At 44.7% G+C, this 12273-nt stretch overlaps 2 protein-coding genes across 3 annotated transcripts in view; one reads left to right on the top strand and one right to left on the bottom strand.

Moving 5' to 3' along the window:
- Positions 1-12273, top strand: part of LOC130198560 (glutamate decarboxylase 1-like) — an 84513-nt gene that overhangs the window by 4186 nt on the left and 68054 nt on the right. The gene's annotated exons all lie outside the window — the stretch shown is intronic.
- Positions 4060-12030, bottom strand: ednrba (endothelin receptor Ba). Its single transcript, XM_056421770.1, has 8 exons — positions 11822-12030; positions 10783-11272; positions 9898-10010; positions 8967-9171; positions 8444-8593; positions 7584-7717; positions 7383-7491; positions 4060-6226 (listed from the first exon to the last, which is right to left on the bottom strand). The coding sequence occupies exons 2-8, from the start codon at positions 11200-11202 to the stop codon at positions 6092-6094; spliced, it is 1266 nt and encodes a 421-aa protein (XP_056277745.1). The 5' UTR covers positions 11203-11272; positions 11822-12030; the 3' UTR covers positions 4060-6091.

Below are 12273 nucleotides of genomic sequence, written 5' to 3'. Positions count from 1 at the left end.
AGAGCGTGGCCCTCCGCAGCCAGACATGCCGTCTCTGCTGCGACCGTTGCATAACAACCCCGACTGTGAACGTCACGGAGGAGAAACTAGCATCCCGTGCATAACTCTCATTTGTTCACAAATGCATGTTTTGAAAAAGTCCCTCCCTGGAACATGTCCTCTGCTGTGGAAAGACGCTTTATTTAGCCACGCTGAAGAGCGAAGCTCGGCTTGTGAGTAGAAACTGTCGTGTTGTCGTGATACAATACTCACATTTACGCAGGGAACAGCGTTTTTGAAAAGGTGGTTCTACCTTTAATCTGATCCATGTTATGCATTCAATATCTGCGCGTGGATATGGACTGACGAGGCAGAGTAAATCAAATCTAACCTTCATTTCTTTTGTTCATTTCTTTCCCATTTCTGCATCAGCAGGCGGCTTCAAGAATGTGCCGGTTTGGCTCAAAACCAGGTTAACTCCCATAAGACTTTCATAAAGTAACAGAGGGCAGCGTTTTATTTTTACAATATGTGCATATACAGGACTGTCTCAGAAAATTAGAATATTGTGATAAAGTTCTTTATTTTCTGTAATGCAATTAAAAAAACAAAAATGTCATGCATTCTGGATTCATTACAAATCAACTGAAATATTGCAAGCCTTTTATTCTTTTAATATTGCTGATTATGGCTTACAGCTTAAGAAAACTCTAAAATCCTATCTCATAACATTTTAATATTTCCTCAGACCAAGTAAAAAAAAAGATTTATAACAGCAAAACAAAATCAAACATTTGAAAATGTGTTTCCAGGTGTTTCGAGTTAATTAGACGATTCAAGTGATTTGTTTAATACCCTACTAGTATACTTTTTCATGATATTCTAATATTTAGAGATAGGATATTTGAGTTTTCTTAAGCTGTAAGCCATAATCAGCAATATTAAAAGAATAAAAGGCTTGCAATATTTCAGTTGATTTGTAATGAATCCAGAATGCATGACATTTTTGTTTTTTTAATTGCATTACAGAAAATAAAGAACTTTATCACAATATTCTAATTTTCTGAGACAGTCCTGTATATGTGTGTGTGTGTGTGAGAGGGAAGGAGGGTGGCAGAATTTCTGAGGAATTACTTTTTACCGTATCGAATGGACCCCAAAATTAATTTTGTGTTGAGCTGAAATGACGATGGACTATCTTCTAGAGGGAGGAGGGGTCAATAAAGAGGAAGGGTATTGATATTTTACTTTTCGCTAACAGTAAGCTTGTGACTTTTTATTTTTTGTACAAAAATTATATTTCAGCCTTTCCGTTTCGATATAGTTCTAATCATGACATACATAGTTACCTCAAAAAGAGAACTTTTTACACAACATGGTTCCTAAAGGTGAGCTTTGACCACTCAGAGGACAGAAGTTCTGTCTGTTTTGGGGTTTATTAAAGGACTCTAGTGTGTGGGATGTGGCGACATCTAGAGCTGAGGGTGCAGATTGCAACCAACTGAAACTTCTCCCATGGGCCAAGCGCGTAGGACAACTACGATGGCCAACGTGAAAACCCGAATAGCCCAAGAGCACCTGATTGGTTTGTTCCTCCTGGGCTACTGTAGAAACACGGCGGTGCACCATTGTCGGCCTCCGTCTACATCTTTTAGATATAAACAACTCACTCTAAGGTAACAACACTATTGTTATTTTCGCGGGATTATGCTCAAAAGAAAAATAATAATATCATACTCCATTTCTGCAAGAAAATGCCACACAGTGGCCCCTTCAGCACAGTATTAGTTCCATTTAGATAAGTTTATTCTGAGGATACAAAATTACACGAGTTGTATTAACTCAACACTGCTATACTGACATTTGGGGGGGGGGCAGCAGGAAAGAGGAGAGCTCAAAGGAAACATCACCTTGCGGGGGGGGGGGGGGCTCTGCTTTTTTACAAAGTGAAACAAGGTTCATCCTCACTCACCACCCACATCATTGCTGTACAGTCCCTTTGATAGGAAACAAGCAATTTGGAAAACATCCCTTTGGGAAACCATGAGGGGCGTTCTTTATGACAGGTGAAAGTATTTGTCAGTTTGATTGACATTGAAAGTGTGTCAGTTGCAGCCCTTTTATAGTTTATATACAAGCTGCAGCTGGGGGGGGGGGGGGGGAGGAGTCACGGCGTAGAGGACTCAGGGGGAGATGGGTGAGAGTCCATGGTGTGTCAGTCTGAAGAGTTCCTTCTGCTCGTTGCGTCTGCTCACCTTCTGTGTGTGTGTCTGTGCACGCACGTGTTCAAGTGTGTGACGTTTCTACATCTGTGAAAGTAAGTGATGAGTTGTGTTTTTTTGCGTCATTTATCAAGCTTTCTTTGATGTGCAAAATCAACGACTTGTGACCACAAGAACCACACTACAAATCAGAACAATCTGCAGAGAGCGTTCTGACACGCACACGCGCACTCGCATGGACCTCGCCGTCAACACTCGGAGACGGGGCTCCAGCTCGCATACCTTTTTTTGCTTTGTTCTGTGCTCTCGGCGGCAGCGGGAGGTTTTTTGGTTTGAGTTTGGTTCAGCATTTTTCCTTTGAAGTATCTCCGTGGCTGAACCACAGACACACACGCATAATCATATTGGGGCATATTTCATCTTCTCAAATATCAGTGGAAGTGCGAAGCCCAATCGAACGCTCTCCTCCCTCTGCTATCGATCTTGCATTAATGTTATAAAACTAAGGAGGAAGCCCGCTAATCTTTCACACCCAGAACATGTGCAAGGTCTTAAAGTATTTATGTCAGCTGTTCCGCGGAGGTAAAGGAGACAAGAGTGAGACGTTATCTGGGTTGTGTCGATACGCTATGTTTGCATAGCTGCAGGATTATCCCATGAGCACCAAAAGGTTAAGAAAACGAGCCAAATATTTGAATGCTAAGTCAAACATCGTGTCCAAACAACTGCTGATAATTGATTTTGAATGTTGTTTTTTTGGTAAATAGTGAATTGTTGGGGTGGAAAAGAAAAAGCATAAAATAATGTTTGGATAAAGAGCGAGGGGCCAAACCCCTCAGACTCCCAACATCCACCCTGCCGTGTCCCCGCTCTGTGGGTTGGCCCTCTGAAGCTGGAGGGGGGGGGTAAACCCTGAACTACGTGGTCTGTTTGTGCCCATGTGGTGTCCACATGTACTGCACGTGTGCGTCTGTCTGCAGGCTGCACGGAGAAGGACACACGGTCCCGATGTTCCATGAAGTCAAAAAAGAGGGAAGTCCACATTGTGTGTCAAGTGCAGACAATGAAAAGTCTATCAAAGGTCTACTGTAGTTTTTATAGCTAAATGATGCGCATCTCTCGTTAACCTTTTGGTATCAATCTGCTGCAGGTTTTCATTTCTGTTTTCGGGCTCCTCCATAGCAATAAAAGTGAATGAACTCCCGGCGTTAGACTTGTGGAGCATTATATTAGTTCAGAGTTTATCTCCATTAAATGGGGAAGTCTAGATGGAAAGTTCAAATGTGCTGCGCTGCCCCCCTGAAGCACTAGTTTGGCATTTTGGGAATCCCGCTGGGTTCCTTGCTTGCCAAGCGTTAGATGATAAGATTGATAGCACTTTTATGATGTCTGTATGCTAATGAAGCTACAGCCAAGAGATGCTTATTCTATTTTAGCATAACGACTGGAAACAATGAGTCTGTCTCCATCCAAAACTAACTAAATCTGCTTTGCAGCACTTCTAAAGCTTCCAAATGAACATGTAATGTCTAGTTTACGGGATTCCTAGAAGAGAGAAAATAATAATCAAGACACAGTGGCAATAACCAGGTGTTTATCTTTTTGTTTCAATCTTTGGATGGAGTATGTTTACCGTGATTGGTAAAAGTACCCGTTAGCTAAACATAGCGGAGAGAGTAACTGTGCTGCGTAACCCTCGTAAAACCTCAACCTGCTGGCTTTTCGACAGATTCAACCGGGTTGAACCAGAGAGGCTACCCGGCTGCTCGCGGCAGCACGTTTAATCGTATCCTTTACGAACATTGAGCGGTATCGATGGTCTCGTGTGGTTCTCTGGAAAGCAAACCAACACAGTTCCTTCAGTGTCGAACCAGCCCTTTAATGCAGCTTGAATCTTTTAAGTGTTATCTTAAACTCTGTGATAGAGCACAACTCACAGCTTACAAGATCACCATGAATCAACGCGTCCCGGGCCCACACATTATTTCAGTTTTTGTGGAGCAAAGGAGCTCGAGACTGACCCTGAGCTGATCACTCTTTGATTCATAGACTGTTCGGGAAGCAGCACATTTACTTTCTTCGCATCTTTTTTATCACCGTTTCATTTTGCGGCAGCGATCTCGGAGGACACTCGATCGCATCGGTAGAACGCCAACGCCGGCACCATCGAGCAGATGCATCAGTTGAACCCAGTTGGGGAGGAACAGGAGATGATTTAGGGAGGACTGTACGGATCGTGATTTCTTCCACTCGAGGCTGCTTACAGCACCGGGCTGGATTAATTTATAACCACACTGATTTTAAAAAAAAGGACATAATGGAAGAACTAAGGCAGAGGGAGTTATTGGGAACAGTGGAGACGGGAATGCAGAGCAAAAAGAAAACTGCGACGAGGGGAAGAGGTTTGAAAAAAGGAAGAAGGAAGAAAGAAAGGGGCAGAAGAAGAAGAGACGAGACACAAGCCGAGGAGGGGCGGCGAGAGATCACAGCACAGAGAGCTCCTTTGACGGCTAACAGGACATGCGTGACACTGGTTTAGCCCAGAGGAACATTCCCAGGTCAGAACTCTGTCTGTGTGTGTGTGTGTGTGTGTGTATTTGAAGCGAAGAAGTTGGGAGAAAATGGAGAAATCACAGTAATGTTTTGTTTTTCACCATCACATGATGCTGCTTGCTGTCACACTTAAATCAAACACACACACACACACACACAGTCAGACCAGGATGACAAGCAAAGTTGGAACATTCACAGTCATAAGTGATTATGAGCGTGTATCTGAACAGATGGTTGCCTAAAAAAAGTGCTTAGCGTCTTATTTATTTTATTCATTTTTATTTATTTAAAAAATAAACCCTACCTCTTGTCCTACCGGCTAAAGTAAGGAGTCTGATTAAGATAATAAGGAGCAAATACACTTGAGAAACACATTATCGAACAGGATAATACAAGAACGGTCACACAGCTGGAAGTGCACAGCTCGACAACATCAGTAGTTCAATAACTAGTGGGAAAGTAAGAATTAAGAGTTAATACATTTAAAGGCACTTGTAGCGGTAATCTTCTCTCTGTCCGGTAATCCACATGACCACAACTGTAACAAGTCTGTGTATTGGCAATAAGCTTAAAGCAAAATGAGTCTTCACAGGCAGAAACTCCATTTCAAACGCTTACTCGACAAAAAAAATTAAGTTACACGATTTAATTCTGTGCACAACTGTCCAAAAACCTCAACCGAGGGCTGTCGGCCCTGACGCGGCCGGCAGCACAGCTAAAGGAGCGCAACAAACACAACAAAGCTGTCACTGAATCACATCTTGAGTGGAATATGGCTCTCACAGAACTCATGTAGGCGACACAAAGCACCATTCTCAATGCAAACATTTATACGAGGAAATACTTAAATTCTCAAAAAAACTTGTGTGTGTGTGTCGAATGTAATGCGTAACTTATTGAGGGATTCACGCCGTAAGTAACTACCAGACCGAGAGCCTGATGAGCTGTCTCCTGCTCATCGACCTTTGACCCCCAATTCTATAAAACACTCGAACACTGAACTTTGCCCCCTGCTCGGTTCCCAATATTTGGTATTTTGAACGCCAGTTTGACTGCCTCACACACATCATCACCCTCGATGGTGTTTGGAAGTTCACGGCAGCTTATTTCTTCTTGGACAGGGAGAGTGCGCATCGGGTCCAGTAGAAGAAGAACACTAGTTTCAGTCAGAGGGAGTGTCATCTCACTGATTCACAAAAAGCACATCTGTTAAAAACGGATGGAGACGTCACAAGACGCTGTGGATGGGTCAAGAATCCGCACGTATCCTCATTCAGTCATCCACACGTCAATATTTCTTATTCTCTCTCTCCTCCGTTCTTACTCGACGCGCCTCCTCACGCCGTCGTGGACTTGTTGGTCGTGCGCGAGTTGCTCTGGTCGGAGGCTCGCTCCGTGACTTTCAGCTTCATGCACGACTGCTTCTTCTTCATCAACATCTCGGCCGGCAGGCACCAGCAGCACAGGCAGGACTAGAGGAGGGAGGGAGGGAGGGAGGGAGGGAGGTGGTGAGAGGGAGTAGGAAGTGGAGGCGGAGAGGAACGTGTCTGTTTGCGTACGGCATTCACAGCTAAAAGAAGCTGGCGAGCGGTTCCTCTTCGTCTGTTGTTGTTGTTGTTGTTGCATTGAAGGAGCTGCATTGAACATTCTGAACGTCATTATGAACAATAACCTTTTATTGCCATTTATGTTTTCACATGCAGGGAATTTGTCATGGCGGGTGGAGCGACAATAGACAATAACATTAACAACTAGAACGGGCACTCGGTAGAGCGCATACCTTCGCATATCACAGGATTGGGCATTGAATTCTGAACATTTTGGCATTAGTTGCATGCCAATTGGATAAAAATTGACCCCTCTATGGTAAGAAGATTTTGACCTTTTCATGACCTTGACCTTTGACCCGATCGATCCCAAAATCTAATCAAATGGTCCCCGGATAAGAACCAATCATCCCACCAAATTTCATGCGATTCGGTTTAATGCTTCTTTAGTTATGCGAGTAACACGCATACAAATAAATAAATAAATAAATACACGGCGATCAAAACATAACCTTCCGCATTTTCAATGCGAAGGTAACAATCAACACGGTGCGAGAATTAAGAATATAAACTTAACAAATATAAGATAAAGTGTCGGAGTCACTTAAAGGAGCAAACAACCATGACGACGTCGTGGAGTAATGTCTCCTTCTAGCTTGTTAATCTCGGCTCTCGCTCCTTTTTAAAATCGTATTTGCTTTCTTGCCGACAGTTGGCTGTTTGTATCGTTCAATACGAAGCAACCGGTTAGCTTAGCTTAGCACAAGAAGATACAGGGCCTGACCAAGAAAGTCACATGACCACACATGTTGGCTTTAGGTTTGTGTTAATCCAGATGCGATGTACCGTTTTAATGAGCGAGCTTCCCAGGGGGGGGGGGGGGGGGGGATCAGGTTACCTTCGTCACAGCCAGGCGAGCCGTTTCTTTATGCTAAGCTACGCTAACCGACTGCGTCGCACTAATCGTACGGTGGTATCCATCCTTTCATCTCGCTCTCGGCAAGAAAGCGAGCGAGTGTGTTTTCCCAACAAAACGACAACTTTCTTTTGGCATTTTTTCACTCACTAAGTTGCAACTCACCCTGAAGCAGTTCTTGAAGCGCCTGCTGACCACGTAGAGGGCGATCGGGTTGATGCAGGAGTTGACGGATGCCATGTTGATGCCAATGTAGTCCAACACCAAGAAGAAACTAAGAGCGGTGACAGAGACACATTAGTCTTCTAAAAGATCCGCTCCGTCCTCCACTGCCTGCACTGCGGAGCGGAGACTTTCCCTCCATACCTGAGCAGCTCGCAGCGGTTTGGATCTTTCTCGTCGTAGATGGTGAGCTTCAGGATCCGGCTGAGATGGAGAGGCAGCCAGCACACGGCGAAGACCAGAACCAGGCAGAACACTGTCTTAGCCACCTCTCGTCGCTGAACACACACAAACGCACACAAACACACACATAAACTAGAATGGTCACTCGGTAGAGCGCATACCTTCGCATATCACAAGATTGGGCATTGAATTATGAACATTTTGGCATTAGTTGCATGCCAATTGGATACAAATTGACCGTGCTATGGTAAAAAGAAGATGTTGACCTTTTCATGACCTTGACCTTTGACCCGATCAATCCCAAAATCTAATCAAATGGTCCCCGGATAATAACCAATCATCCCACCAAATTTCATGCGATTCGGTTTAATACTGTTTGAGTTATGCGAGTAACACGCATACAAATAAATAAATAAATACACGGCAATCAAAACATAACCTTCCGCATTTTCAATGCGAAGGTAATCACTGGATAGGTACCGACTGTACCGAGAGATAGTGTACAAAGTTAAATGTGTAAACAAAGTAGTCCTATACTATTGGGAAGTCTTTTTTTGGGGTCATAAATCATATCAAAAATCAATTAGGTTGTTGGCCTGGAGTACAATAAGGCACCACTTCATATCTTTGAATTGGACATGTTGTGATTGTGTGAATGGTCTTTTGTCCCGTTTTGAACATAACGGATTCCTTTCGGCCAGTTTGGTGTCTACCCTGATAAAAAAATTATTTTATTGTAACTCTAAACTCCTATTTTCCATCCCAACGTGAGGACAGTCGGTGACCTCTAACCAAATGGGCTAAATGACACGTCAGCGAACCTGCTTGAGGTGGTCGCTGAGAGCGATCTGGACTCCGTTCTTCTTCCTCAGCATCTCGCAGGTCATCAGCGTGTAGAAGACAGCGGTGCAGACCAGCGGCAGGCAGAAATAGGCACTGAACAGCCACCAGTCCTTCGCTGATTTATAAAACTTCACAGAGGGAATAGGAGAACAGGGATGAGTTACGCCCCCGACAGAACTCAGTTAATGCAAGACGGAAGTACATTCAAGGGGCGTAAAGTCTGACCTGGAGGGGAGTGAGACTTCAAGGGTCTGTCTCAAATTCACGTGGTCAATTGAATTTAAAAATCAATGAATCTACAAAGCGTATGCCCTCTGTGTGACCCTGATGAAGACAGGAAGCCTTTCTGCTCAGCATGCACATACATGGGTCGAGCCAACATGCACATCTGCGTGTCTTTGTGCGTTTTCGCGTCGGTCCGTATTGTGCAGGTTTGCGGTAACAAACACTATTTTGCTTCACACTCAATGTGTGTGTGTGTGTGTGTGTGTCCCAGCTCACCCTCATGAAGTTGATGTTCTGCATGGGGTGCAACAAACAGATCCTCAACTGTTCTCCCTTGTAGTCCATGGTGATCATGTCGAACGCGATTGCCTCCGGCACGGCCAGGACGATGGATATTATCCAGATGAGCGCTATTTCGATAGCCATCCATTTTGGAACGCCGATCCGTTTGATGCGGCTCCAGGAGGCCACGGCGCGATACCTGGAAAACCCAACGTGAACCAACAGAGGACCATTAGTTCAGGGAATAGTTTGACGTTACATTTGCTTTTGCCTAGAAGATACAACTCTCAGATCTGGATGGTAAATCCTGCCAGCTAACTGAACTGAGCTAGCCAACATGTAACACGCGCAACAAAACCGTAAAGTGCTATTTGTTTATTTGTTTTTGGTAATGATTAAACAAATAAGATAGAAAGGTGTGAATTTATAGAAGATGTTAACTTTAGAGGTGCTGTTAGGAGGATTTAGTTGGGGCCAGGTTCGCTGTTTCCAGTCTACATGCTAAGCTAAGCTAAGCTAACCGCGTCCTGGCTGTAGCTTCACGTTCACCGTACAGACAGAAGAAAGATAATTAGCTATACTTTACATAATTCTAGTACTACACATTCATCTCGTATCTTAACTGACAGTACTGAACAATATGTTCTTGCTTTTTTTTAAAAATACAGTTAACAGCATGCATATAATATAATAAATATCAGATGTAAAGGCGTTATTACAAGCTAACAATGTCGTTGACGGGCATAACTAGATGAACTTGAGAAGTAGAACAAGTGTAAATGTATTGATCAGCAATGTTAAAAAGCAGCCTTCAGCAAGAAGGTCAAACGTTACTGCTCTGACAATGTCTCTGTAACCTTATATGACTGTTGCATCACGTTAGAAGATGAGAAGAGGCGGCCCATTGGTCGGGGACCATGATTACCTGTCGATGCTCAAAGCACACAGACTCAGCACTGTGATCCCCACGGAGGCCTTTTGGACAAACGGCACTATCTTGCACAGAGTTACTCCGAAAGGCCAGTCCTCTGCCAGGAGCTGATGCGGGAGAGAGAGAGAGAGAGAGAGAGGCAGCGAGGGGTGATGACGGAGGTCAAAACACGAGAGGGAGTGAAGCAGATCGCCTGGCACCAGGTTCTTCTCCCCAGCCTCGGGGATCCAGTGTCGACCAGATGTAGGTGAACTTGTACTTATCGGTTTCTGTGATTATCCAGAACTCCGTTCAGTTTCAAGATTTGTGGTCTTTTCTTGTCGACTTGAGGCCCCTGTTTGGCCCCCAGGCCCAGTAGACATTAAATACAGCTCGTGGAGAACAAAACTCTGCTAAACCGTGTCCAGTATTCAAACTTTTCATGTCTGCTTTGAGTGACTGGAATGTGAGTGAAAATCAATTGGAGTCATATGTGGCCCCGTATCTCCCCACACCTCCCATGTCTCTGGTATGCAACCGCAGCCTGTTGTTTTAACATGTCAACCCCCTTACCCAAATAATCAGAAGCTTTGGTCCTCTCTCACGCACACACACACACACATACATACACACCCACACACACAATGAGCCCAACAGATAATAAAATGCCAGAGACATGAGGGGATAGAGAGAGGCTCAGAATCCAGTAAAGTAATAACTTGGGGGGGAAGCCGCCTTTCAAGAGTGTGTGTAAAATCAAATATGCAGCAAAATATTTGCATATGACCTCAAACAAGAGGTCAACAAAAGAAATCTTCAAAGATTGAAGGGAGTTTTGATTTGACAAATAAAATCACTGTCCGGGCCCAGAGGGACCGCGGCCACCTGGTATTTGCTCACCTTGTAAACGTTGATGGGAATGCCGATGATTATGTGCAGCAGGTCTCCGAGGGCCAGGCTGCCGATCAGGATGTTCGGCCCGTTGTGCATGCACTTGTTCTTATAGATGATTCTCAGCAGAGTGGAATTCCCGATGATCCCCACGACGAACACCAGGCAGGACACCACGGTGTTGATGGATTTGAAGGTGTCTCTGATTTCCGTGGGCCCCGTGCACATGGGAGGTAGCCAGCGGCGGGGGGGCATGCTGATGTTGGGCCTCACCAGACCCTGCACGTCCCTCTCCACGAGCCCAGGTCTCGAGGTAACGGCAAGAAGGTCCTGGGCCGCTGGCTTCGTCGAGTCCAGTTGCCCACTGGCCAGAAGGACGTGACCCGCCAAGAGGAGTAACTCCAAGCCGAGGAGATGAGCCGTCTTCATCCTGCAGTTTAGTTGTAACTGAGTGTTTTTTAAATCCAATAAGGCCGCAACTGATCCTCTTTGGGTGTGCCTGGAACACAATTTGCAAGAAAAGTATTGCATTCAGGTCTGTTCTGACTTCTGGGATATTTTGTTTCATGAAAAAGCATCCTCGTTGGTACACTGTAGGCTCCAGGGTTTATTAAGTCACTCATCTCATCCTTCGCTTTACAAACTCACCGAAACAATTAATACGCAGACACACCCTGCAGAAACATGTTCGCCATTTTTAGTCGAGGCACCGCACAATAATTATTAAGGGAAGAGAGGGGGGGTCAGAAAAGGGGGAAGATATTATTTTTACTTTGGCTAAAGATAGCGTAGTCTGACTTTCTTGTGAGAGGCGCCACTTTTCCACATTCTGTCCTCGACACGATTTAAAGAAGTTACGACATTTTAACACGCTATTTTGACATAATGAGGGGAGGGTACTACAGTTTAAAGTCAATAGGAGTCCAAAGTAAACATCAATAAGCCTGGAGAAGCTCTTTGTTTTTTGTTTAAAAGTAAAGACTCCAATGATTTCCCCACAGTCCTTAAATCAATCAATGTTCTCCTCCACAGCAGTTTAAGCTCTTACCAAAGTCCCAGCCCAAGGCAGAAATCCAATATTTCTGCCTCTTCAGATCAAACTTTTCCGGTGACTTTCAAGCTCCCCGTACAGAGAAAAGTTCCCGGATTGGAGGAATGCTGTTCCTGAAGTGACGCTGCGGTCATCTCCAACAGTCCCGGTGTCGACACCAACGGCCCACGCTCTGCTCCAGAAGCTCCAGACGCTCCTCTGGTAGTTCTCTCTTCTCCAGGACTGGCCGCCGAGCCTCAGCGTAGACAGTCTCAAGAGGCTGCCGAGTTTATCCCTGCCCTGCAACCCCTCCTCTTCTCGTGGAGAGGAGGGGTTGCAGGAAGACAGGCAGGATGTTCACATCAGTGTTCATTACTGGCCCTTGTTTTAAGAGTGGAAATGGGGTAGAATCACAAATCAGTTAATGAAGACTTATATGGATTATACTGTGCTGTTGGTGGTAATGAATG

Source organism: Pseudoliparis swirei, chromosome 8 (assembly GCF_029220125.1).
Source record: "Pseudoliparis swirei isolate HS2019 ecotype Mariana Trench chromosome 8, NWPU_hadal_v1, whole genome shotgun sequence".
Taxonomy (NCBI): domain Eukaryota; kingdom Metazoa; phylum Chordata; class Actinopteri; order Perciformes; family Liparidae; genus Pseudoliparis; species Pseudoliparis swirei.
The sequence above is the reverse complement of the archived record's forward strand: the minus strand, read 5'-3'. Positions and strand labels throughout refer to the sequence as shown.

Bases quoted from the DNA above. Each gene is read 5' to 3' on its own strand.
- ednrba (XM_056421770.1), bottom strand. From the start codon at position 11,202: ATGAAGACGGCTCATCTCCTCGGCTTGGAGTTACTCCTCTTGGCGGGT. The intron at 8,594-8,966 runs GTGAGCTGGGAC...CCCTCTGTGAAG, and splicing joins AGAACATCAACTTCATGAGG to TTTTATAAATCAGCGAAGGA. The intron at 7,718-8,443 runs GTTCGCTGACGT...GTGTGTGTTCAG, and splicing joins TCAGCGACCACCTCAAGCAG to CGACGAGAGGTGGCTAAGAC.